The sequence below is a fragment of the Aureobasidium namibiae genome, assembly GCF_000721765.1.
Source record: "Aureobasidium namibiae CBS 147.97 unplaced genomic scaffold scaffold_13, whole genome shotgun sequence".
NCBI classification, from domain to species: domain Eukaryota; kingdom Fungi; phylum Ascomycota; class Dothideomycetes; order Dothideales; family Saccotheciaceae; genus Aureobasidium; species Aureobasidium namibiae.
Window position 1 is genome coordinate 690,123 of NW_013581196.1, and position 25,892 is coordinate 716,014.

The window sequence follows — 25,892 nt, forward strand, 5'->3', positions numbered from 1 at the left end:
ACGGACTCATATTGGAGAGTGTAGTAGGATTCGCAGTGCTAGCCTCGAATACAACTACCGAGGGAGCCATGGGCGTAAGCCACGGATACTCTCATGCCACGGCCATGTCTAGCCGTTTCGAGGCACACTCCTCCGCGAAAACGAAACTCTACTCCAGACTGTCATCCCGGGATCGCTACGGATCCCACGGGTCACGCTTTGCCAGCTCCATGTCCCCACAAAAACCAATAAACATGGCAAATTGCCAAGTGTACAACATCTTGGACCGTTCCCTACTGTCCCTAGCATTCTCCCATGTCCCTCTCAGCGACCTTGCCCCATGGGGTATACCCCACAGAGATTTCAGGTCTTGGTCTAACTTGGCGACTACCATAGAGGATTACAGCGGCGAGGTTGTTTCGACTTGGCGATTGAGAATTGCAGCCACATTGAGTCCCGTCAGGATGTCGCGGACAAGTATGAATAGACCGTCAAGAACCGCGTATATCGCCTTTCTATCATCATCACAACTTCAACCTTTTCTGTACCGAGCATCACTTCGAGAACGATTTCCAACATGTCGACTGAGAAATCTGACGGCGCGTCGATCGAAAAGATCGACGTTGTCATACAGACTACCGAGAACACTTCGCCAGCTGCGATCCAAGCACGGTTCACAACGCTATGTGATCTGGACGACGAGCAGATGGCCGCGCTGAACAAGCGTGTTCTCCGCAGAATCGATTGGCGCATGATGTACGTAAGGCGAGGGTACAGATAGTGCAGGTCAAAAGCCATCAGATGACTTTTCGACTTTCGCCTGTACTTTTATGACCTTCATATAAGAAGCATGCTAACTGTACCCTCACTTTTAGGCCTACGATCACGATCATGTTCCTACTCAAGTATGTTCTGCAACAACACTAGTGGTTGAATAGCATCAATTCTAACACCCAAACTAGCTACCTTGATCGTATCAATGTGTCCAACGCACGTCTTGCTGGCCTCCAAGATGACCTCGGTATGAGCGATACCGTCTGGAGTGCCGGTATCTCGACCTTCTATGTCGGATATCTGGTCGGTCAGCTTCCAGGTAATCTGTGGTTGGCTAGGGTACGACCTAGCTTGCTTCTTCCTGCCATGATGATCGGCTGGAGTATCTGTACCATCACTATGCCTGCAGTCACATCGTGAGTTGGGCACCCCTAATCTCTATTCTCTGTTAGCTGATCTTGTCGTCACAGTGGTGCTGGTTTCTGTATCGTACGCTTCTTTACTGGACTGTGCGAAGCGCCTTTCTTCCCTGGAATCACCCTCAGTAAGCTCAACCCTGGCTCATCATTGCTCGTTATAGTCTAACAGATTTTAGTGACCTCTTCGTGGTACACAAAGGCAGAGAATCCAACTCGTATGGCTGTCTGGCACGCCGGAAACACCATTTCGAACATCATCTCAGGCTTCCTCGCTGCCGGTATCCTTCAGCACATGGGCGGAGTCGCAGGACTTTACAGGTGTGTTTCTTTTGCCTCGGACCTATTGTTACGTATCATACGCTGTTAGGACCACGCGCTAACAGGGGTTCAACAGCTGGCAATGGTTTTTCATCATCGAGGGTGCGATCAGTATCCTTGTCGGTGTCATCGCTTTCTTCACCCTACCAGATTGGCCAGAAAACACCAGATGGCTCACCGAAGAGGAGAGAGAGATGGCCCAATACCGAGTCATTGTCTCCAACGGAGGCAAAGAAGAGCAGGTTGGAGGTACTTGGGACGGTCTCAAGGATGCTTGCAAAGACCCTTTTACCTGGATGTTCTGCGGCATGCACTTCAGCTTGATCAACGCCCAATCGTTCAAGGACTTCTTCCCCTCAGTGAGTCAAACCTCTCACACGCTTGTTTGCTTTTACTAACATCAAGCCAGATCATCAAGACATTTGGGTTCGGACAGCTAGAGACATACCTCGTGCAGGCTCCACCATACGCCATCGCATATGCAAGTGCTTGCGCCCTCGCCTGGAGCTCTGGAAGATTCAGAGAATCATGCTACCACATCATCATTCCCATCGCCGCCTCTGCTGTGGGAATCGCCGTCATGATCTCAACCGCCAACGTCGGAGCTCGCTACTTCGGTGCTATCCTGCTCGTTTCTGGAACGTACAACGGTCTCAACCTGCAGCTGTCCTGGGAGACTACTCTTGTGCCTGCTCCTCGCAGCAAGAAAGCAGCGCTGATTGCCATTGCCAATTGTGTCAGTCAGTGCTCTCACTGGTACTCTCCTTACTTCTTCCCCAGAAGCCAGGAACCTTTCTACAGATTGGGCGGTGGTCTGATTCTCTTCGGTTGCTTGTGCACTGCTCTGCTCGCTTGGACCGTCAAGTGGTGGGCCAAGAGATTGAACAAGAAGCTCGATGAAGCAGAGGGCTACAGTGAGCACAGCGGTGTTGAGCGCGGCTGGAGATATGTGTACTAGATGCTGGAAGGTACGTGTGACGAATTCGATATGATGGTGTGATGACGGAGTTTTGCGCGGTTCGCTCTTGCCATTCTTGTATATGCCGCCGTGTAGTTACTTGTTTCCTGCCGTTTAGCTTGGTAAACCATGCACGTACTTATGAATTTATCTCAAGATCGAAAATTCCGTCCTCTTTGAAGATTGATAGGCCATTCTTGAGGATCATATACCCCTCATTGTGTCATGGTTGCGTGATGGCGGGGCAGAGGGCGATCACCTCCAACAAAATATAACCAGTCTCCAAGCTTATCTCTCTTACACACCAAAGCAAAACTCTATCGTATATCGTCTTGTCCCAACATGTCCGAATCCAACAAAAAAGTCTTCCTGATCGGTCCCGGCTACATCGGCCTCGAAGTCCTGGACCGACTCCTGGAAGATGGCTACACAGTCACAACTCTCGTTCGCCGAAAAGAGGCAGCAGAAGAATTAAAGCAGAAACAAAACATCGAGGTGGTGATGGGAACAATCGACGACCAAGATCTCATCACCCAGCAAACTGCAAATCACGACATCGTCATTCACACCGCTACAGCAGACCACTTGCCTTCCGTGCAAGCCGTAATCAAAGGCATTGAGCAAAGAGCTGCCAAAGACAAACACACCATCTACATCCACACCAGCGGCTGCAGTTTCCTCAGCGACGACAGCCACGGCGCATACGGAAGCGATAAAATCTACAAAGACACCAATCCAGCAGATCTCGATGCACGACCAGATACTTCTTCGCACCGTGGCATCGATCTCGCCATCCTCGACGCCAGAAACAAATTGGGTACAAAGGCCAAATTGTTCATCATACTGCCTCCATTGATCTACGGCGCTTCAAGTCATGGCAAGTTGTCCATTCAGGTCATCACAATGGCTCGCTTTGCTTTGAAGCACAAATATGCTGGTTATGTCGGTGGAGGTAAGGGAATATGGGGTCTGGTCCACGTCAAGGATCTCTCCTATGGATATGCCACGGTCCTGCAGTTGCTAGAAAACTCTCCAGGCACGGTGAGCCTGGAGAACCCATACTTCTTCTGCGAGAACGGCGAGGAGGCCACTTGGGGACAGTGTGCAGCTTTCATTGGAAAAGAGCTGAAAGCAGCCGGCAAGATCGATGATGCATCGCCGCGAGAAATCCCTCCGGAGCAGTATGTGGATTTGTTCGGCAAGTATTCGGATGTGGTCATCGCGAGTAACGCTAGGAATAGAGCTGAGAGGTTGAGGCAACTGGGTTGGAAGCCCAAGCACACGGATATCCATCAAGCGTTCAGAGATGAGGAGCTGCCGATTCTGCTCAAAGAGACTGCTGAGTTCAACGGTTATGCGAAGGAAGCAGCATCGGGCTCTGGCTGAACCGAGGCTTGAAATTTATCCTTTCTGCCTCTGACATGTCTAAGTTATTCAGAAGCGTATATCATCAGCATACTCATCTGGCAGTAAATCAGAGCAAGCTCTTTTGCTCAACAGGCGTCTCTTTCTTGTACTTTTCAAAATCGAAGCCCAGCTCTTCCAACGTTCTGACTTGACGTCTACCTTCACCTCGATCCTGAAAGGCCTTTTTTATCTCTGGGAACTTTTCACGCATCCAGTATTCCTTCTCGCCCCAACGCGGTGGCTGCTTGCCCTTGGTTTCTGCATCGGATGCTGACATTGACCAATCATACATGGCATTGATGTAATTCGCATCCTTGGGGAACAAGAGAAGGTGGAAGTCTCTCTCGCCACCATTGGTCTCTTTGAGTAGATTGTCCTCCCAGGCTTTCATTTCTTCCACCGAAGGCAATGAGATACGATTATTCCATAGACGTGCAATGACAGCGCTTTGTGCTTGTGCCATCTGGAAGGGGATGACGCGTTGTTGCAGATTAGGGAAGCAGAGAGTGGGATGCGGGCGATAGACCAGATGCTGATACAGGTTTTCAACATGAGTACCGCTGGTGACGAGTGGTGGGTCCATGTTGTTGAGGAAGGGGAAGGAAAAGAAGTAGCCAGTGCAGAAGAGAATGGAGTCAATGTCCTTCTCTATCGTGCCATCGGCAAAGCGCACAGCCCTGTCTTTGACGATAAACTCGACGATCTCTTCCCGTTCTTGCTTTTTCGGCGTGGGATCCGACAGTAAGAAGGACTTGGACTTCTGAGATTGTAGGAGGGGTAGTTTGCATGCTTCCATAAGCTGCATGGCGATGTCAATTCCCGAGGCACCACTGCCGACAACGATGGTCTTCTTGCCGGTGTAGTCCTCTGGCTTCTTGTAGTACATGGAGTGGGAGACGACATTTGGATATTGCTCGGCCCACTCCTTCATACCCTTGATTTTGGGGATGAAGGGTACGGCGAAGTGACCATTGGCGACAACGACGGCGTCGTACACCGTTTCGACGACGTCGCCCGGTGTGTTATGTTGGACTTTCTGCGTCTTTACAGACCATGTGTCCTGACCGTCTTCTTTGGTAGCAGCCAAGCTAATGTCGACGACTTGGGTGTTGAAGTGTATGAGGTTTCTGATGTCGGCAGCGTAGTCCTCGAGGTATTGGGTAACGGTCTCGTGCTTGGGAAACAGTTGCGAGTCTTGGGGCCAGTCAAAGTCGGAATAGCCCATCAAGCTATAGTAAGCGTCAGTCGGCTTCAGGCTTCAGGCTTCGAACGTGTTGCGACTTACGTGCGCGGGATGTTCGTCTCTAAGCGATCATACAGCGGACTCAGGAACAAAGAGTCCTCTTCGACGCGACTTCCGATGGCCTGTCTGGTACCTGATTGCCGCCATTTTGGTTTGGCGAGACCAGCGTGTGGTGTCACTGAGGGGACGGGGAGGTCGTCGGGAGTCTTGTCCTCTGGCGAATAGTCCCAGATTCCTCCTACACGCGATCGTTGCTCGTATATATCGATGCGCTCGAAGGCCTTTTCACCAAGTAGGTATCTACGAATATCAGCTTCGATGGTCGCACAAGGTCGACGAAGTCGCGACGCTGCTCACTTTGCTGCTGCCAGCCCCGACGGTCCCGCGCCCACAATCGCAACATTTTTGACAGAAAACTTGCCCGTCATTATGCCTGCTATTCTGTTCCTCAACATACACGCTGGCGATGTATACTCTGAGATATTAGCCACACTCGTTTCTGCTATCCACCTTTGGTTTCGTCATGGATCCATGGCGTCAACCATCCACTGACTAATGCTCTGCCTATCTTCGGCCCGTCCGATGTCTGCCTTGACTCTCGCCGTCTCGTCATCACTTTCTCGGGTCCATCTTCGCCAACATGCATGCACGACATCGTGCAGCATGCACTCGAGTCAGGGTGTGAATGAACAAAAGTGTCCGTTATTCGTCAAGGCTATCGTAATACATTATCTCCAAAAATCCCAAGCGCCTACGCTGTTGTAACAACACACATCAAGCCAAGTCAGCCTCATCGAACCATGCTGCCGATTCTGTCAAATCCAGCCATTTTCATCACCCACTCGTCCAGCAGCGCTGCGCCATAGTCTCCTCTGTTGGGCAAACGCTGCGTGGCGTGGATGCGATATTGTCTACTCGAAGTTCCCGGCACCATAATGCCATCTTGGTGGTCGAGCTCAATCATCACTACCGGACTGTGAATGCGGAAGTAGAAAGGTGCGTCCCTGTGAACAGGTCCGAGCCATGAGAAGTATGTCTCGTTGAGGTGACTCTCGACTCGCTGCATGAACAAGCCCAGCGAGTCTTGCGGCAGTACCTGGTTGAACGATCTCACAATATCGAGAAGTGCTCTTTGTTGGTGCGCGTTAAGATCAGCGGCGCAAATTCCTTCGTAAGGCACGATTCTGTTGTCTTGGTGTGCGCCTCCCAGACTGCGGTAGTCCATAGGATCGAACAGGTCTTGATCCATGCTGAAGTCCTCGATCTCGCCTGAAAGACTAGCCTCACACTGTTGTTGTGGGTTGAGAGATGCCATCAAAGCGAGTCCAGCTGCTTCTTCTCTCTCAAACACCTGAACGCCGTCTACCAAGCCTTGCTCGGTGAAGCTGGGACCAGAGCTGACAAAGAAGGGTCCGATGACAACCTCTCCGCCAAGTGTGAAGACGTTTACACACACGTTGTCGCCAAACAGATTGAATCCCCAAGGTGAGAGTAGGCCAGGTTCGCCGAAGAGACAGAATTGATAGCCAGCGATGCGGTGCAAATCCTCCTGGTTTTCGGCTTGGGTCATCATCATTGCAGTCCACACGCGCGCGAATCCTTCGTGACTCAATGATACTCTGAGCAGCTCGTATACTGCATTCATGGTGTCCGCACTCATGGCATCGACACGGAGACCGCATTCCATAACAATAACCTGGTTTTGGTCAGTCAAGGGTCATGGAGATGCCAGTAGTACTATCACGAACCTCTGGGTTTGACCACGCACGCCATTCTCTAGCGGTCACGAGATGACGGAATCGTGCCTTCTCATTTGGCGATGCTACTGACAGCAAGAACTGAGCTGCGTTCACCATCTCCTGTGTTGGTCCATTGGCATGGGGGCTGGACTTCCAGAGTCCAGGAATAATGTTTCCATCCGATGTGAAGCCTTTGTAGGGTTCCCTGTAGTTCCTGAGCCATTTTTTGGCCAGCGGTGATAGCGAGATTCGTCTGTCCCGAATGTGTGCCTGGGCATAGTCGTGATAGTCTTGCAATTTGGGTGCCGAGGCTGTGTGGAAGTAGTCCGGGGAGAACATCTTTGCTGCTTTTGACCGGAAAGAGGGAATTTGGTTGGTAGGGTCGCACGACTTCTCTCTCTCTCTCTCTTTTGTCAAAAGAATGGGCGAGGCATCGGAATAAATACAAACGAGCTCGCGGCTCTTCATTGCAACACACGGCGCTGCTGCGGGCGAACTCGTGGGCACATGCCCCCGTCCGGGACGGCCGATTGTCTTACCCTCGCTATTCCACTGTCACCCTTTACCCGGCGGCGCTTCTCTCTCCATTGTGGAGGAGGCCCAAAAGGTCTCACAAGGCGAAAAAGGGCCCAGGTCGGGCCGATACACAGACGTAATGATCTCGCGGCTACTCCGCAACCATGCTACGCGCTGGGTTAGCGACGGGTAGCGCCAAACTTCCCACAGATTTCACATGTTTCCCCGCTGTGGCTCGACGGCTGTTCTGGGCAATTTGTGGGGGGGAGGAAGACATGTTTTGGCAGTGGGGAGGGATATCGGTAAGTCTTCACGGAGAGCTGCTTGTGTACGGTCATTTAGGGCAGACGTGGACGTGGAGAGCTCATCATTGCGACTCTACTTATAAGCAAACGTGACTGCTCTCGGTCCCTCCCACAAACCTTTCGCCTACTTGTCATCATCATGCCTTCTGCAACCTCTTCAAGCTTGGACATTGTCGTGATTGGAGCTGGCCTTGGTGGCTTGGCTGCCGCCATCTCCTGTGCACTCGGCGGCCACAAGGTAACAGTGTTGGAACAAGCAAGGGAATTGGCAGAGGTACATTGTGCAGACGCGGCATCCGACGGAAGAGCTCATCGCTGACCGGCAATTCAGATCGGAGCAGGCCTACAAATCACACCAAAGTAAGAGCAGCAGATCCGGGCTCACCCGGTCTTCAATAGCCGAGGGCAGAAGAAGAACAACTGGTCCTGACACGCATCACAGCGCATCGAGACTCTTCCAACAATGGGGTATTGATAAGGTTCTCGAACCGTTGGCGGCCGAACCGACCTTCCTCGCTGTGCACAGGTATTCTGATGGAAAAGTACTCGCCTTGCAGAAGGATTTCGACAAGAAGATACGGGCCAAGTATGGAGCGCCCTTCTTGGATCTGCACCGTGTGGATTTGCAAAAGACACTCGCACAGCGAGCAAAGGATTTAGGCGTCAAGCTGAGGCTAAACTCCAAAGTCACGAGCGTAGATTTTGAGAAGTCGACATTACAACTGGACGATGGAGCCACATACGAAGCAGACCTTTTGGTCGGTGCTGATGGATTATGGTCCAAGTGCAGGGCACATTTTCTGAAGCAGTCCGGAAAGGAGGATGCTCCGCTTCCGACCGGAGATTTGGCATACCGTATCGTCCTCAACCTAGAAGACCTTCAAGATCCTGAGCTCCGGCAATGGGTGTCGAAACCGGCATGCCACTTTTGGATTGGGCCTGGAGCTCACGTTGTCGCATATTCAGTCCGTGGTGGACACCAGTACAATATTGTGCTTCTCGTTCCCGATAACCTTCCTCCAGATGTGTCGAGATCTTCCGGAGACATCAGTGAGATGAGGGAGATCTTCACCAAATGGGACCCTATCTTGAATCGCTTCCTCGACAATGTCAAGACCGTCGACAAATGGAAGCTGATGCATCGTCCAGAGTTGGATAGCTGGGTCAGCAAGAAGAGTAATTTCGTCTTCCTTGGAGACTCCTGGTGAGTAAAAAGCATTCTACCTTTGAACATGGTATGACCGTACTAACAGAGTCTAGCCATCCCATGCTACCCTACCTAGCCCAGGGTGCGAACTCGTCACTGGAGGACGGTGCAGTGTTAGGTAACCTGCTCGCTGTAGTCAAGGGCAAAGAGCAGCTGCCCGAGGCATTGCGCCTCTATGAGAATCTGAGAAAGAAGCGTGGTGAGGCCATTGTTCGCGAAACATTTGCCCAGAGGAACGACTTCCACATGATGGATGGAGAAGAGCAAGAAGCGCGCGACAAGCTGTTCGCAGGTGAACTTGGCAAGGATGAGCCTGAGGTCAAGTTTCCGAGTCGTTGGTGAGTAGGAGTAATCGCCGAGTCTCTTGAACATCTGCTGACATCAGTATGTAGGACCTGCCCAGTGGTACAACCATGGCTCTACGGCTACGATGCGAAGAAAGAGGTAGATGACGCCCTGAGAGGGTCATCACTTGTTCAGTAGACCATACCTACCATGAAATAACGCTTCAACTTCAACATCCTGCGTATCGTGGCTTACCTTGACGATGTCATGCCTTAGCACGTCAGTCGTAATACTTGGGCAATATTCACGTCTTCTTTCCCCATGTCTTCTCGTTGTTAGAGCAGACGGGGTCAATGTCGGCGTCGATTGGCATGGACGTTGCTTTTCAATTCGGTCCTGCTGGCGGGTATTCACAGTCGAGGATTTAGCCTGTGTGACATTGCAAGAAACCCATGCAAAAGAGTGAGCCCGAGATAAAAGCAAAGGCGTTAAATCGGGCCTTCTGTTGTGATCCCTAGGTTCTCCACGAAATAATATGCCGAGCTCCTCTCCGCAGAGTCCGCAGTGAGGCCGACTTTCTGGGATGTCACCATGACCCCACGCCTTCGAGAAGAAGAGGCAGGTGGCTTGCCCAGACAAACTTCCTTCCGACTTCGTCATGTCGGTGCAGTCGGTGACTTCGGCGATGACTTTTGGCGATAAGAAGTCAGGCGGCCGGTGTATGCCACATGCTTCGTATGTCGCCGAAATGTGCTTGATTTCCACGTCAGAAGCCTAAACTTTTCGTTCTCGCCCGTCGGAGCGGCGCTTCTCTGTTGTCGCTTGCTTGAAACCGCCCTTCCGGCGGCGTCGTGATCCCAAAGCGGGCGCGCTCCGACGGAAGGGTCTCATCTCGGTTCAATTCGCATCCACCTCGCATTCAACTTGCGAGGTGCTTTCGCTCCTTCTCGGTCGCTCTTTGTCCGAGTTTCTCGGATTCGCAGTCGCCCGTCTGTTCGTATCCACACACAACCATCTGCCCTAGGGCTAGGCCTCTCCACACACAGGTTTTGGCCTCTCCACAATCCACGGAGTTCGGAGCCTCTCTTGCGGTACTGCCGACTGTATATCTCTCCATCCTCACTGGACAACGTTGTCGCGAGGTTCTCATCGACTCCTACAACACGATCATGTACTCTGTAGATCTTTGTGGGGATACTGTAGCAATGCGAGAGCCCTACCTGCCGGCCTTGAATAGGACAAGATGAACACAGTTAGGTGGAGCTATGCAAGCTTACGTGTTGTACAGAGAGTACGATGGACTCCTCTCTCTGAGATTGTCTTGTCTGTTTATCTCATCTTGGCTGCAATCTCTCTGGACTATCCACTGTATGACTTAACACATCAGAATTTTCTCCGAAGTCATGTCAGACAAACCACAAGAGACTCGGGTCAATGATGTCGAAGATTTGAAAACCGCTGGAGAGACTGGTAATATTCGTTTGCCAGTCCCCAGCAACGATCCCAACGACCCTCTCGTACGTCTTAATCTAAGAACAGATGGCGAAGCCTATTGACACTCTTCGCAGAACTGGTCTTTGCCTATCAAGGTCTCAGTCTACCTGACAGTCTGCTTCTTCACCTTCATCGCCAACGTCAACGGCAGCAACTTCACTGTCGCTATAGTGCCACTCCGAAGACACTTCCACATCGATGCCACAGATGCGACTCTCCTTGTCGGACTCAACGTCTTGATGTTTGGTGTTGGCAATATCTTCTGGGTGCCTTTGATGCGCGTGCTCGGCAAACGCCCAGTATACCTCATGGCCTTGACCGTCCTGACCGCGGCCAACATTTGGAGCGCATTCGCACAGACCTGGGGCAGTCTACTGGGAGGACGCGTGCTCAGTGGTGTTGGTGCCGCTTGTGCTGATGCAACGGTTCCTTCTCTTGTAGCCGAGATGTTCTTTTTCGACCAACGAGGCCATTGCATGATGTTCTTTCATGTAGCTCTGGCATCTGGTCTTTTCTTGGGACCGCTTATCAACGCCTATATTGTCGGACTACACGGTTGGCGCTGGAGCTGCGGCTTCATCGCTATATTCTCTGGTGTCTTGCTCGGTTGCACCTTCTTCCTTGTTAGGGAAACACAATACACCAAAGCTCGAGTTCAGCATCCCGAGGACGAGATACCCGCTAAGAGAAGCTACATGGGATGGCTCTCCCCAACGATCGGATACAATCCTCAAGGTCACTTCCTACGCACATTCTGGGATATACTGCGCATGGCGACTTATCCACCAGTCTTCTGGGCTGGCATCCTCATCGGTTGTTTCGTCGGCTGGACCATTGTCATTCAAATCGCCACAACGCAAACCTTCACGCAACCACCCTACAGATGGACCACAGGCACAGTCGGTCTCTTCTCCCTATCCGCATTCATCGGAGCAATCCTATCCTTCTACGCCGGAGGTCGTCTTATCGATCTGATCGCCAATCGTGCTCGTCGACACGCCTCCCACCCACGCCCCGAGATCCGCCTCATCGCCCTCCTCATCCCCGCCATCATCGGTCCCCTCGGCGTAATAACCTACGGCCAATGCATCGCCCACCAAACCACCTGGGTAGGCCCAGCCTTTGGCTTCGGCATGCACGCCTTCGCCTTGACTGCTCTCAGTAACATCGTCGTCACTTATGTTGTAGACTGCTATTCCTCATTCGCAGGCGAGGCATTGGTGATTGTTTTCGTCATTCGCAATGCCATTGCTTGCGTGCTGAGTATGTATTCCAGCGATTGGATCGCAGAGCAGGGTGCGTCGATTGTTTTTGGGGAGATGGCTGCGATTCAATATTTCTTGTTGGCGTGGGCTCTCGTGTTGTTTTACTGGGGTCCTGCATTGTTGAAATTCACGGCTGGTTATGGACCTATGCTGAGGGTGAGGTTATTGCAAAATGAGTGATGGGTGACTGTGTTTGCTATACCATATATACTAGGATGCTAGAATACAGAGATACACCGTAATCTTTTCTTAATCAAATGGTGTTTATCACGCAATTGGGCAAGGAAACACTGAGTGTAATATTATATCCAGCAAGAAGTGTGTTCAAAATCGGATTTTACAGATTTTGGACCTATCAACAGATATACTCCTCCATAAAAAGCATCATCACCTGAGAGTATATCTATGGCATATATCCAGCCTGTAAATAAGTACATATCCATGCTAAAATAGAGCGTAGTGCTTGATCTAGGTCGGGCACTACTCGCTGTGGGTAACACCCTGACCACCAAATTGGAGCACAACACGAATGCGGAAATGACAAAAACATGCAAATGATGTCTGACTCGCCGACGAGTATGCTGATGAAAAAGAGGAATGCGAAAAAACGGTCAAAGACGTGATAGTCGGCTTTCATTGACAATCTTTCTTCCGATCTCCTGCCCAAACGCGTATTCTTGCGTCGACGCCATCGAAACACAGACCATCACTCTCATAAAGGCAAAGAAAGCACGGCCTACTCCTCATCGAGGAAGCTCAGTCCCTGCATAGCTGTTCCACCACAAGCTCTCTCCAAAGCCAAAAAGGCAAAGTGACTACCAATAACCGGTCTGGCGAAGAAGTTGGGACCAGGGAAACCGCCTTCACCCTCTGTGTCGTACAGATCGGTAAAAGGTCTATCAGTAACAGTCTCGTTCAGCCACTTGGAGACTCTGTCTAAGATCTCTGTTCTAGTCTTGCGGGAAGCAACGGCTGCAGCTTGGAACTCCCAGTCGGATTTGGTGTAAAGATGGCGAGAGTCCAAGGGAAGCCCGTACTTTTGCATCACCGTGGCATACCAGTCGGACTGAATCTTGTAGATATGGTCCGGAATGAAGTCATGAGTCGATGGCTCGAGAATGGGCTCCTGCTTGCCACCTGACACCTGAGCATAACCGCCAACAGATCCAGCACTGCTGCCATTGGTTGTCGAAGGATGGAAGCAAAGTAGTGCGTCGGCGTACAGTGAGTACAGAGTGGTCCAACTTCCGTACCAATTATAGGCCAGCTTTGCATGAGTACCGTCACGAGAGATGGCAAGCTCTTCCCAGCGCTTGACGTATGTGTCCGAAATATTGCGGAAGTGCTTTGCGTCATCTTTCTTGTCCATGACTGTAGCCAGCTCTCCCATGGCCCGGATACCGACGATGCCTTTCAGGGCCAGATTAGTGTGGAGAGCCAACCATCCAGCAAAGTCATCGGTCGACAGTTGGTTTTCGGGCTCCAGACTGTACTCAACCAGATACGAAGTCCACTGCTTCCACAAGCCGTATGACTTATCGAGCCACTTACGAGCCTGCTTCAGTCCTTGAGCCGAGCCACCCCAACGATCATCAAGACCGACCATCTCGTCACGTTTTTCGAGAGTGCCTAGGGCAAATGGACTAGCCTCGTTCGGTCGAGGAACATGGTCGCTACCGAGGGCAGACCAGACTGACTGAGCCTCTTGTCCAGAGCCGTAGGTCAGCGAGTTGACAAGAGCAAGACCCATGATAAGCATATCTCCGCACTCTTCGACTGGCATGTATTCATCCCTGCCATCAGCGTGACCTGTCAGATTGGGGAAGTGTGTGCCGAGATCGTGCATGCTATAATCGTTAGGATATTGGCCGGAAAGCATGTGCTCAAGAAGAGGCTCAAGCAGGTACGCGAGCCATCGAGGTTGAGTGTAGAGGAAGAAGGGGAAGGCGGGGAAGATGACATCTACGGTCTGGCTGTTTCCGTTGGACGAAATTTCCTTGAGGAAGAGCAGAGGGTTCTCCTGGGTGCCTGAGAAACTGGTGGCTCCCATGGTCTGACGAGCCGAGAGAGCAACGATATCGACGTAAGAGTCGGAGCCAGACTGATATGCGTCGATGGCGAGCTGGTCCGAGTAGTTCTGTGCAAGCCTCTGAGCGTTCTTGAAGTCCGTGTAGTGGAAAGACGTAAGATTGTCATCGGTGGGGAACCACGTCTTCCAAAGAGGGCGCATCAGAGTCAGGCCTCGTGCGGAGGCATACTGGGTGACAGGATCTTGGATGTGGGCGATGGTGAAGAGCACGCTCTCGGAAGACGTCTTCTTGTGGCTGCTCGACTTGGGAGCGAGGTTGAAGGACTTGGAGAAGGCGAAAACGGGTTCGTCTTGCATGATGCTCCGGAAGCGGTTGTCGTTCTCGTTCTGAAGCGTTCCTGTACGAGAGAAGCGGTTTCTCAAAACACCCGATGTTCCACTTTCGTGGCGTACATCCTGTTTGTATTGTCAGCTTCATGTTGAAGGATTCGCAAAACAAAATGGACAATACTCACCGAGGGACCAGTGAACCTCAGGCTTCCCCACTCGGCACGATCGCTCCATTCAGTGAACAGAAGCTCATCCCTTCTCTTGACAACCCAGCTCTTGAGTTTCTCCGTCTCGGCATTCTCAAGCTCCCATACAATCTCACTGCCTCTGTCTCCGCTGACCCACTGACCGTTGAGATCGATGTATAGGTCAACATCGAAGTTGCCTGTGGCATGGATACTAAGATACGAAGCTGGAATCGATTGGCGAAGAGTGGACGAAGGCGTAACTGGAGACAGGAAAGAAAGGACGATCTCGACGTAGTCGGAGCTCGAGTTCTGCGAAGGGATCTGATAGGTAAGGTTGGTCACAGAGGCATCGTATTGCGCGCCTTTGTAGATGGGGTAAGAGATGTTGTAGCTATGGAACCAATCAGCAACATTTTTGTTAGGTGGGGCACAGAAACTGACGTGTGGTCATCTCCATCGAGAGAGTCCTGAGGGCGACCGAGCAGAGGGTAGGCGTGTTTGGTCTCAGGTACGCTGGCCAGAACAGAGAAGCCAATCTCTTCACCGGTATAGAACATGGGCCACTTTGTCCATGGCTTGTCTCTAGCGTTACCGAGCCAGGTAGAAAGATATGGGTTTCTGACAATCAAAGGCAAGACAGGTGGGTTCAAGGTGGAAGCAGCAACCGACGAGACCAGCGAGGTCACGGCAGCCACAACGACCAGAAGCTTCATCCTCTAGATTCTATCCAAGACAGGGACAGAGAGTACAGCCCAGCTGATCTATAGAAATATGAGGATCGGAAGAGGGTGGGAGACAGAAGGAGAGTGTTCAGGACCTCAATAGCGCACTCATAGACAAGATGGGTGTGTAAGAAAGGGGGAAGGAAGGTCCTGCTGACACTCGAAAGTCTTAGCCGGCATGGACACGCGAATGGCTGCGTCAGGCGTGAGAAGCACATGTTCGAGATCGGCATCAGTGGCTTGTGTGCCTTGCAGCTTCCCCACGATCCATAGTGGGGTACGTTTTCCATACTCCGTACCGACGATACGATAGGGTTGCTTGCAGTACTTGGACGCTCTAATTTGATGGAACTGATGCATGTCTTACTGAAGTGTCCGGACGTAATGCGCGTGACCGTGTGCCACAATATATCGACCTGTTGTTCTGCTGCAATACCCATGTCTTTGTATTCGGTTCACAGCCGAGGAGTTCCCACGTTGCATGTGATTTTACTTTTTTCTTGGCTTCAATCACGTCACCAACTCAAAGACGACCAGACAACAACTCTCATCCACCAATAACGACCGCTAATTCCGTCTCTTTGCTCTTTGCAACATCTCATCACCTTCCCACGTGTCGTTGACAGTTGAGCGAGTCTCATACATAGAGATAGTTGAGGTCGCCCATGGGTCATGACAGGGATGCTGAACTGGTCTTGTGTGACAAGGACGGATGAATAGGGGATGTTGATCTGGTAGCTCTTCTCTTAGAAAGGCTTCCAAACCATTCCTTGATCTTTGCTCCACTGCGCTTTCTGAGGCTTGATGGTGGTGTTTGCGTGACCCGCTGCTCAGCGTCCAGAGGTGTAGGCGTTTGCACCAAGTGCTTCCGAGTGGTTGTCTCCACACTGCTAAAGCGCTCTTGTCCTCCGTACTCCGAGATCTCTGGCGGTGATGCTCCACTGGAAGGACGTTCTGACTCTGGGGGAAGCTCGTCCATCGTGGGTGGTTCTGGGTCTAGGATCGACATGTCCAGCTCTGAGGGGACGGATATCTCTGGGTCCAACTTTGTTGGCGAAGAGGGCTCGGTGCGTGAGGAGGTGGGTACGAGACTGATGGCTGGCGGGTAGGACAGTCTGCGAAGCTGCGACGCGTCTGGAAGGTGCTCCGGGATCTCAGGAATCTGTTCGTTTGTGCTGACGCTGGAAATGCTGCTGTTGCTTCGTTCAAGGTCCTGGTCGGGGTGATGTGCGTGGACATGGGGTCCTCCTCGTACATGATAGCGGAAGGTAGCGTATGGCTGATCAAGTGGATCCAGGAGAGCATACTGGTAGAATGTCTGAGGGTGATGCTCCTTGAGGCGACCCCAGTTGACCAAGTCGAAGCCCTTCTCGCCGGCGGGAGGCATCTCGTCGAATTGTCTGCATGTTCGGCGTCTACCCCTGGCGCGGTATGCGAGGATGTCAAAATCCTGGTCGTCACCTGCAGGGCGAAAGAAGAAAGAGCGCTTTTCGACAGTGCGCCAACCTCCATGGTCTTCTCCTCGGAAAAACGCCCACATGGTCTTGCCTTTCCACTCGTCTGCTTCTCCGACTCCCCAGCTGACGATGCATTCGTCGTCGAGGATGAGCTTGAAGAACATGTACTTTGTCGGCGCGTGGGCGGGCGCGAGCATGGCTGGGTTTATTGTATAGGATACCCAGAACTGGGAGCCAAGATAAGACGGAACGTAAACGTCGACAATTCGCTCATCATCGGACGCGTCGCTTGTGTCGGCGGCTGCTACGGCTGCTTCAGGGATTGTGTCGGCGTCGAATTGCGACTCCAGCATCAAGATGATGCCCTCGGCTGCTGGCATCTTTGTTGCGTTTTGTGTGGTGGACAAAGGCACCTGTCTGTGTGGAAATGAAAGACTGTCTGGCTTTGTTGTCGCGATCTCAAATATGGTTGGGCTTGTTTGGGCTGCGCTTGCTTTGACACTCGCTTTGTTGTTCCGCTTGCTTTGTGTCCATGAATGCACGCCGCCAATATCAAAATCCTTCAAAACCCAAGGCCTTCGCCGGACCTCCATCACGCTGCTACCACCGGTTACCTGATTCCATTCGTTTGTTCGACTCCCTATCCGACTACCAGTCATATCTTCCCGTGTCCGAGAGCTACTTTACGCGAGCTTCACTAAAATCTGCGCAAGTCACGGGTCGCTGGTGACTCTTTTCTCTCGGCACCAACGCTCATATATAACTCCAGGAAAGTGTTGCATTTCTGCGTTTCTTGTTCACAATCTCACCCATCTCACAACACATCACACCAGGCCAACGCATACTTGTATTACTAAAATCTTCCACAACACTTGAACTCCTACATCTAACACAACAAAATTATCCACCATGGTTGCTAGGAACCAGAACAAAGCAATCGAGAAACTTCTCAAAGATTGCAGAAGAACGCAGAAAGCCTCCGGCCGTCGTTGGAAGACTGCCTTCCCTCGCGATGTCCTGAAACAACAGGAGCTGAAGGTGATCAAGGCCTACGTCCCACCCACCAACACCTTCAAGAATGCGCAGGATCTTCTCGACACCGTCGAAAAGGATATCCAGGCAAAGTCTGCTACTCAGTCTATCCGCAAACTCGAAGATCCTATCGCCGTACGCAAGCCAGTCGCTGCAGCCAAGCCGGTGAGTAAGCCACGCAAAGACTCGCTCTCACCGCGCTCCACCCCTTCTCAGGCAAGAAGCAAACTTGTAAGAAAGGACAGTGGCATAATCCTGAACAGCTCTGGCGCGGTGACAAGTGTCAAAGATGTGCATCTGCACCTCGCTACCGTCCCCCTATCCAACATCGGCAGCTGGACTGCAGGCTGGGAAGAACTGTGTCGCTTCTCTGAAGACCACATCGATGCTTACTTCTCGACCATCGAAACTGTCACTACCTCTACTGGCCTCATCGTCTTCTACGCCGACTGCGAAAACAAGCTCATGGCAGACCTGCTGAAGGGCAAGCTCGCCAGCGAGAAGGTACTCGGCAAGAAGTTGATCTGCCAAATCATCTGAGAAAAAGATACAAGACATGTGCTATACTGTATAACATGAACGGATGTTGGAAAGATGTTTAACAGGGAGTTTTGGAGAGGTTGAATTTAAACATTTGCAAATCGGAGTTGGAAATTGCCACTTGCACTGACGGTATATACCTCACTTTATCATGCTATGTCTTGATTTTGTCCTACAAACTTGGTGTCTCTTCTCCAAATACAGTGTGCGTGATCAAGAAGCTGCTTGACTCACATGGTCATCGCTGCCTGACATGCGTGTGAGATTTGAGGGAATTTGCGTTTGCGCTTCTGACATTGCAAACATCTTTTTCTTGAACCTGTTCACGAACATACCAAAGCAACTCAAATGTGAATGTGATGATGGTGTCTAGGAAGCCGAGATGTTCTTGATGTCGTCGCGTCTGTTGATTTTATCCGAGTTAGTCCTTGTACTGGTCAGGGAAACGTCCAAAATCTTAGACCAACTTGAAATCTCTCAAGACCGGCAGACGACGACATTAACTGGTTTCTCAAAAAGCAGTGCACAAGGAGTGAGTGTCAAGTACACAATCCAAACGTACCATTGTACTATTACTGCACAATGACATGAAGTTGATGTTTGCCCAAAGCACAAAGCCGCTTTGAGCCGAGCTGTATAACATGCATCATGTTTTACCAGATCGACATCCCCAGGAAACCCTACCTGAATACAGCATATGCTCTTCCCGTCCAAGCATCAGATACCGTCAGACCTCAAGCGTGCACCGATATCGTGTTTCGTACCTCCAGCCGAGATATCCAGCCGTTCCACCCCGGTCACGCATCAAACCCTCGACACGACCAACCCCATGGAGTGACTCGTCATCTGAACCCTATGCATGCGGAGCAGCTGCATCAGACACACGGCAGCCCGGCACGTTTGTATCCCGGCGAGAAAGATATTACACAGATCAACGATTGATATTCGCTAATGCCGATGCTATGCGCGAGCATCCCTGAGCGTCACCACCAACACATTCATCTCTGCAACGGATGTATTGCGTTTCGTTTCTGCTAAGCCGAGAGCGCCGACGGCCGGATGCTAGGGCTGATAGGAGGGGAGGCCTGGTTTTGTTCTGTGAGATGCAAGGTTTGACTAAAGGTACTGACAGACGTGTTGGTATGATGCAGAGGATGAGATCTGGTATCTGCCAGATACGAGGACTGGAGTTTTCCTGCATAGCCTACAGGCGAGAGCGGGGTTCGTGATAGGTGTAGTCTCGGTGTGAGGTCATGGGTTTTTGGTCCTTTGTGTCAAGCAGAATATTGTGGCTTGCTTCCAGATCGCGTTCAAAACTCTTCTTCGGTGGGTGACTTGAGCGAGATAAGCATAGCGCATGTTGAGCATGGCTTCCGGTAACATGCACGATGTGTTACCAGGTTTGAGTCTTATTCCGAGGATTGTTTGGTCTTCGCGAGGCTTGTTCAGCAGACACTGCAGAATCTCAGGGGCGCAGCGGATCTTCCCAACTACAGCATTTCATGATTTCCTGGGCCTCACAAAAGTCCAGATACCTGCGATTGCTGCCTGATGAAGATTGCAAAGTGTAGTTGTTGTGAGGTAGATGTCTCTTGTCATCTCTCGGGACAATCTCGTCCTGCTTGAGAAGTTGCAATGAACGTGAAGCACATACCCGTTCATGACCACCTCTGACCAGGCTGCCACTCATCTGGTATTCTCAAATGAGTCGTCCTCGAAGGATTTATGCACCGTAGCAACGTCCAGTCCGGCTTTCTTCGCGATGCAGCGTTACGTCCGAACGAATCCCAGAGTAGCCACAATCATGACCATCTCAGCTGTCTTGACTCGCTCCATCAGGCTGATCTTCATCCGACGAAAGCAAGCGATGGATTGTTGTTGAAAAATGAAAGTCTTGGCTCGGTGGATCAACGTTCCGTGACGTGTGCTTTTTTTTCTTCTCTTGCTGAAAGCCTGAAGTCCCTAGCTTCAGGCCGGCGCGAAAGCCACTGACAACGAAAGAGGGGAAGTCTCTGCGCTCGGGCTGTCGAGTATTCGAGGATGGGCTTGTTGGCTCGAGGATATCTGTAGAGACTTCAGCAGCGTTCGAGATGAGTTGCGCTGGGTACATGAACGAGTCGAAATGTTGCAGTGAGAGGGAGTTCGTGAAATGGTCATAGTATTCTTCTCGCCATATCTATCAAAAAGGTATAAAATTTCATCAAAACAGTAAAAAGCAGATTTCATAGCATACAAGCATCCAGTGCTCGTCGCTTAGCGGTTGTCAGCGCAAGACCAGGCGTGACCGCTGGAGTCCTTGGCCAGCTCAGTACCCGATGCGTAGAGACCAACAACGCAGATAATGACACCCAACAGCACCAAAACGACGTTGCAGCAGAAGAGGAAAATTCTCTTGGGTCCGGTGAACCACTCGCCCTTCATGATGTAAAGCCACATGACACCGGGAAGTCCGTAACTGAACCACGAAGCGAAAAGAGCGGCGACGAAACCGAGCAAGTTGCTGAAGTTGGGGATAGACTCGGCCAGGATCCATGCGACGAACCAGATACCGAAGATGATGGCGAACCAGGAAGAAGTGGCAACGACACCACGGCTGTGAAGATGCTTGGTGCCAGCAAAGAGACGGATGTAGATGTACTTGGCAGTGACGTGACCGAAGATAACACCAGCGATGATGATAGTGGGCAAGGCGATACCCCAGGCGATCTTGGAGACGAGAGGAGAAGCACTGCTCAGGGCAGGGCTGGTCACCATGTCACCGGCGAAGTAGTAGATAACGACAGCAGCGACCAAGTAGAGGGAAGTGTCAACGGCCTGGAGGGTGATCAAAGCCTTAGGGTAGTCCTTGGGGTCACGAAGCTCACTGATGAAGCTCAACCATGCAGCGTGTCCGCCGTAGGCAAAGACGATGTTGGAGACGCTGTTGAAGGCAGTAGGGAAGTTGGGGTGGGCGGCATCGACGAGGTTGCGTCCCTCAAGAGGGTTGACACCAAGAGCGATCATGGTGATCATGACAGCAGCAAGAATGGAGATGAAGGAGGCGATGGCCAAGAATGACACATTCTTCATCGTGCGAGGAATGGTAAGAAGGAAGAAGAGAACCAGACCGACGATACCGAAGACAATGCTGCAAGTTCCGTGGTTGGTGAGAGTGTTCATCGCGATGATGAAAGTCAACACATGAGAAGCCATGCCTATGCTCAATTAGAATGATGAAGTCTTCGCATGGTCAAGAGTTAACTTACAGAAGACACAGAAAGTAACGTAAGCAAAGCCAAACAATTCGCGTCCGAACTTGCCCATGAGGATCTGGCCGACATCACCAAAGGAAGCGACCTGAGGATATCTCATGCGGAATTGCCATAGGGTGTAACCAGAGTATGTGGTGATGATGCCCATGAGAAGGATGGCGATGATACCACCAATCAAACCAATGGTCTTGAGGACGGCGGGCAGAGACAAGATACCAAGTGAGATGTTCTCGGCGATCATGATCATGGCACCTTGCCACCAGGTCATGGTCTTGTACTGGATTTCGGCACCATCTTCGTTACCAAAGACGTCAAGCACTTCGGTTTCCTTCATCGTGGTGTTAGATTCGACATCGTCGGCAATGGGGGTTGAGCCGATGGCTCCGAAGTCATCAACCCTTTTTTCCTGGTCGTATTGAGGTGGTTGACCCATTGGGGTAGGCATCTCGTTTTGATGCATGTTGAGAAAGACGCGTCGAGGCCTGAAGAGGATGTCTAGGTGTTCGCCTTGGGTAGGGTCCGACCGGGTATAAAGGGAGTGGCGTGACTGGTAGCTGGAGATATCCCCACACGAGTGACAGCTGTAAGAATGACCAGAGATGACCGTGGGAGAGGAGGGCAGGAGAGCACACGACGGAGGGGAAGGTAGTTAAATAGTTGTTGGGGTAGAAGATGACTAGGCCCGGCAGATCACCAAGCAAAGCGGTTGCAGGTACGTAAAAACTTGCTGCTGTCGTTTGGTAGTTGGTGGAGGAGAAGTGGACGATGCACTAACGCTACGGCCTTATAACGGAGCCTTTCCCCACGGTTTAGGTAAAAGAATCATGCTCATCGTTGAGCACGTATGCACGAATATGCGTTTAGGTTTCAAGCAGCTCATTGGACTGGTTGAATTGACTCGATGTCGGTTTGTATCAAGTAATGAGAATCCTTTCGACTCTCAGCAACGTGGCCCCCGGTTTTCTGATATGGGGATGCATGTGGAGCCCCAGAATGTGATCAATCTTGAGTCCCCTTGAGAACTGCTTGACCATCGAACATCTGGATGGCATCTCTTTGCCTGCGGATAACAGAAAAAATTCTACTGCAGGTGTCGTCAGAAGTAGCGCTATGTAGGTGGATCAAGCTTGCGTCAATCGACGCCCCCAAGCCTCACCAGGCTTTGTGCCTGAACGGCATCCAAGAGCCTCCCACTCACCTCCTATCGGATGCTAGAAATTCGAATGCGTAAAAGGTTAAGGCTCGGTTCGGGCTTCAGACATCCGTCGTACGACTCGGTATCAGCTTTCTGGTGCGGATCTTTGCCCAATGGCGATATCGGCAGGGCCCGCCGAACAAAGAAAAAACCCGGTCGCTTACCGGCGGTTTTACTCGGTCTTGTATCTATTCAACGACACACCGTGCAGTTTTATACTCAGACATGCTTTTATGCCCACAAACACTTGGTCGCGGTGCGAATGTTCAGATGTCATTAAGGAGTAGAACTTGAGGATTGCATTCATGTAAAAGTTACGGCAAATTTTGACCAACATTCGGCTGCTTTTCCAGAAGAATAGAAAGCAACGGCAAGATTTGCCCTGCAGGTCCTGCGAGCTTCGGCCATCTGATACTGCCAGAGCGTTCCAGTCTCATCTCGACCTCCGTCGCACGGTCGAACAAGGCGGCGCGCGACGGCCTCTGAGCGCGCCAGAAGCTCAAAGATTGTCCCCGCCTTCTCACCAAATTCGGTGCCAAGGGCTCGTCTAAAGAAAATGGATCTGCCCTGCTCTCGTGGAGTATTCGTTACCGACCACTCACGAATGACGTTGTTCTTACAGGGGCTTGCTCCTGTCAGTGAGACTAAGTTGATCTGGCAGCGATCGCAATACTGTAACATCGCTGCCTGATACACATGTCGTTTGACAGAGATAGCGGGCGATAAGTACAATAGCATGGCGCTGGCTACAGCATGACTGTTAGGATGGAGTACGATGAACAGGTGACCTGACACGCGAAACAAACGAGCCTGTGCGCTGTGCGTTCGTGTGCTGTTGCCCATCACAGGTGTAGCTGTTCAAAGACACAATCCTGTCCAGATGAAGCAGTATCACTCGAGAGACATGCTGCGACAACTCCTCTTCAAACACAGCTCTACTTGACGCGAAAGAATTTTTGAATTGCAACAGTGCTCTATGACTTGAGATGAGGCAGGGTGCATGATTTGACAGGCACCCTGACTTCGTCTCTCGATGGCCCTCAGCAAACAGGGTCCTGCCATACAGGGCTCTGTGAGTCTAGATGGCTGACACTTGGACTGAATGTCCCCACGAAATACATAGGCTAGATGTGACAGATTCTAGCCTGGGTGGTTTTGGTATAATGGCCCTGATTCAGATTGAGGTTGATTACGACCGCGCTCAATGACCACATCTCAGGAACTGTTGTCGTTGCTCATCGAACGGGAAAAAGATGGAGTATGGTCAAAATAGTGTAGTGGTTCTGATATACAAAAATTCTACGGCGGTAAACCGAGTGTTCTAACAAAGTGAAAATACAAACGTCCAGATGCAAAACGCCGCTCCAATATGCGTCTATCATAGCTTGGGTCTGCAGATGAAACGCCCCTGAAATGCCACGGATCCGTTCTTTATAAATACAGGGTTGAGAGCTCCCTCACGACAAGGTCGATTCGTCGTCATCGGCTTCGAAAAGTGGATGTAGCTCGAAATATTTGAGGAGCTGCTGATACATGACAAGCATGGTCCCGCTTTGTACACTTGTCCATACGAAGCGTGGACCAACGCCTCTGAAAAGTCCAGCAAGACCCTCGTGTTTGTATATCACCTTCAAGCCCGCAATAACATTCTCGGTCTCGAGAGCGATGGCGCTGTGATTCTTCAAGGCGGTCGAGGGCCCTCCTGTCGAGATGGGTCGTTTGGCGTCTTGTATCGAATGTGCTTGTCCAGTGGGTCTATGCGTTGAACTAGACGGGCTGACAGCAGGACCGGTTTTCGAAGGCTGCGATGCAGGTTTGTGCGCAAACTCGGGATCCAGTTGAGTCTGAATGCGCGTCTTGACCACATCAAGTGGACATGTGATGACACCAGCCATTCCTCCAGCGCTGGCACCAGTAAAGATCTCTAACGGAAGACCGATATCTTTGCTTCCCATCCAAGCTTTAGCAATCCTTTGTTCTTGCTCGTAGAAGGCGAATTGCAGAGCGGAAAAGGGCAGGTCGCGTGCCAGTGTGGCCGAGTAGCCGGAGAACATTTCTCTCCAACCTTCGACACGAATGATTGTTCTGAAAGCGTCCCATGTGCCATGATAGTTGTAGCCGCTGTAGAAGTATGGGTTGTTGTGTCGGCCCTGTAATTGCAACCTGGTCTTGAGCACCTCGGAAGGAACATACCAGGGGGAGGCGGCGAGATCGGCGAAGAAGCCTGACAGCATTGTTAGTACGGAGAACAGCAGAAGATAGCACAGGTCCAGCATCTTACCAGAGGTGAAGTATGCGACAGAGGGGTTGACGCCCCAGTCGATCATGGCGCGCTTAGAATACTCGTAGGCACCGAAGAAGGTCATGGTACCAGTAAAGGATCCAAGAAAGGCAGGCGTCACGCCTCCATAGAGACCTCGTACCAGACCTTCCTGGCGCCATATGGTGCGGTATGTCAGACCCATGGAAGTGTATTTTGGCGGCATGTGAGGGTCGCCCTGTTGCCTCGTCTTGACTGTGTCGAGTGAGTGCATGAGCATATCGCCCATCAAGCCTCCAAGACCTCCAGCAAGCATTGCCTAAATTCAGTCAACCCTGATTGTCGTTGGAGAGTCGTCGTCCAGACTAACATGGATATAGGGCGGACGGGCCGCATCTAGGTCGTCTTCGTCCATGGGCAAGTCCCGGTGGACTATTGTTGGTTGATTGAGCCGTCCCTGTGCCGCCGTCTCTGTTGGAGCATAATGTGAAATGGTGTTGGACGGGAACAAGTATTCAGCCACGCGGGCTAATACCATGGGAGCCTTCGGATGCGCTTCCGTATGCGCTTGTGAGGGGTCGACGAGGGTGTTGGAGTGGAGCGAGCGTAGGTGTACAGACGCCGGGTAGCAAAGCGTGTTTCACGAGGGGGGTGAGTATCGAGATGTACAGGTTTGTGCTCGTCGGTTGTCTGCCTTCTCAACTTTCTTTGAGCCTTCTGCACTCGGCGTCATGCTCTTGGCGGCAATCAATCGCCTCTGCTGCACTCCCGCTTCCGTGCGCCGACTCTCCGCCCACTACCTTGTCTTGACTCCAATTCCTCTGAGACACATGCTTCTCGTTCATATTCTGTTATTTCAGAGACATTGTGGTATATTCAGTAGAGAGCTCAGTAGGACTACATCGGTAGCGACCAAGCCGTAGCAGATCACATGGTCAGGTCACTCTTAGTACAAGCGCCAAGACGTTCGTTGCTTTTG

The 25,892-nt window shown here is 51.4% G+C and overlaps 11 protein-coding genes across 11 annotated transcripts; 5 read left to right on the forward strand and 6 right to left on the reverse strand.

The window, feature by feature from the left end:
• Positions 1–556: 556 nt before the first annotated feature.
• On the forward strand, positions 557–2,448 carry M436DRAFT_51263 (MFS general substrate transporter; the record flags this gene model as incomplete). The annotated part of the gene is made up of 7 exons (XM_013570037.1): positions 557–735; positions 855–884; positions 942–1,169; positions 1,224–1,297; positions 1,349–1,490; positions 1,567–1,849; positions 1,900–2,448. The coding sequence occupies 7 exons, from the start codon at positions 557–559 to the stop codon at positions 2,446–2,448; spliced, it is 1,485 nt and encodes a 494-aa protein (XP_013425491.1).
• Positions 2,449–2,790: 342 nt separating this feature from the next.
• On the forward strand, positions 2,791–3,834 carry M436DRAFT_74547 (NAD dependent epimerase/dehydratase family protein; the record flags this gene model as incomplete). The annotated part of the gene is made up of 1 exon (XM_013570258.1): positions 2,791–3,834. One exon carries the CDS (start codon positions 2,791–2,793, stop codon positions 3,832–3,834), a length of 1,044 nt encoding a protein of 347 aa, XP_013425712.1.
• Positions 3,835–3,922: 88 nt separating this feature from the next.
• Positions 3,923–5,526, reverse strand: M436DRAFT_51688 (FAD/NAD(P)-binding domain-containing protein; the record flags this gene model as incomplete). Its single annotated transcript, XM_013570098.1, has 3 exons — positions 3,923–5,084; positions 5,141–5,398; positions 5,456–5,526. 3 exons carry the CDS (start codon positions 5,524–5,526, stop codon positions 3,923–3,925), a joined length of 1,491 nt encoding a protein of 496 aa, XP_013425552.1.
• A 362-nt stretch (positions 5,527–5,888) lies between these two features.
• On the reverse strand, positions 5,889–7,176 carry M436DRAFT_51017 (uncharacterized protein; the record flags this gene model as incomplete). The annotated part of the gene is made up of 2 exons (XM_013569991.1): positions 5,889–6,794; positions 6,847–7,176. The coding sequence occupies 2 exons, from the start codon at positions 7,174–7,176 to the stop codon at positions 5,889–5,891; spliced, it is 1,236 nt and encodes a 411-aa protein (XP_013425445.1).
• Positions 7,177–7,797: 621 nt separating this feature from the next.
• M436DRAFT_51243 (FAD/NAD(P)-binding domain-containing protein) lies at positions 7,798–9,348 on the forward strand (the record flags this gene model as incomplete). Its single annotated transcript, XM_013570030.1, has 5 exons — positions 7,798–7,932; positions 7,990–8,018; positions 8,101–8,862; positions 8,919–9,203; positions 9,258–9,348. The coding sequence occupies 5 exons, from the start codon at positions 7,798–7,800 to the stop codon at positions 9,346–9,348; spliced, it is 1,302 nt and encodes a 433-aa protein (XP_013425484.1).
• Positions 9,349–10,553: 1,205 nt separating this feature from the next.
• On the forward strand, positions 10,554–12,089 carry M436DRAFT_74553 (putative polyamine transporter; the record flags this gene model as incomplete). Its single annotated transcript, XM_013570259.1, has 2 exons — positions 10,554–10,667; positions 10,719–12,089. 2 exons carry the CDS (start codon positions 10,554–10,556, stop codon positions 12,087–12,089), a joined length of 1,485 nt encoding a protein of 494 aa, XP_013425713.1.
• A 556-nt stretch (positions 12,090–12,645) lies between these two features.
• Positions 12,646–15,169, reverse strand: M436DRAFT_65612 (DUF1793-domain-containing protein; the record flags this gene model as incomplete). Its single annotated transcript, XM_013570150.1, has 3 exons — positions 12,646–14,394; positions 14,454–14,847; positions 14,898–15,169. 3 exons carry the CDS (start codon positions 15,167–15,169, stop codon positions 12,646–12,648), a joined length of 2,415 nt encoding a protein of 804 aa, XP_013425604.1.
• Positions 15,170–15,848: 679 nt separating this feature from the next.
• Positions 15,849–17,015, reverse strand: M436DRAFT_51094 (uncharacterized protein; the record flags this gene model as incomplete). Its single annotated transcript, XM_013570004.1, has 1 exon — positions 15,849–17,015. One exon carries the CDS (start codon positions 17,013–17,015, stop codon positions 15,849–15,851), a length of 1,167 nt encoding a protein of 388 aa, XP_013425458.1.
• A 529-nt stretch (positions 17,016–17,544) lies between these two features.
• On the forward strand, positions 17,545–18,207 carry M436DRAFT_83768 (uncharacterized protein; the record flags this gene model as incomplete). The annotated part of the gene is made up of 1 exon (XM_013570260.1): positions 17,545–18,207. One exon carries the CDS (start codon positions 17,545–17,547, stop codon positions 18,205–18,207), a length of 663 nt encoding a protein of 220 aa, XP_013425714.1.
• Positions 18,208–20,460: 2,253 nt separating this feature from the next.
• Positions 20,461–21,792, reverse strand: M436DRAFT_74556 (uncharacterized protein; the record flags this gene model as incomplete). Its single annotated transcript, XM_013570261.1, has 2 exons — positions 20,461–21,401; positions 21,453–21,792. The coding sequence occupies 2 exons, from the start codon at positions 21,790–21,792 to the stop codon at positions 20,461–20,463; spliced, it is 1,281 nt and encodes a 426-aa protein (XP_013425715.1).
• Positions 21,793–24,110: 2,318 nt separating this feature from the next.
• On the reverse strand, positions 24,111–25,328 carry M436DRAFT_83770 (mitochondrial carrier; the record flags this gene model as incomplete). Its single annotated transcript, XM_013570262.1, has 3 exons — positions 24,111–24,877; positions 24,935–25,232; positions 25,284–25,328. The coding sequence occupies 3 exons, from the start codon at positions 25,326–25,328 to the stop codon at positions 24,111–24,113; spliced, it is 1,110 nt and encodes a 369-aa protein (XP_013425716.1).
• Between the last annotated feature and the right edge of the window lie 564 nt (positions 25,329–25,892).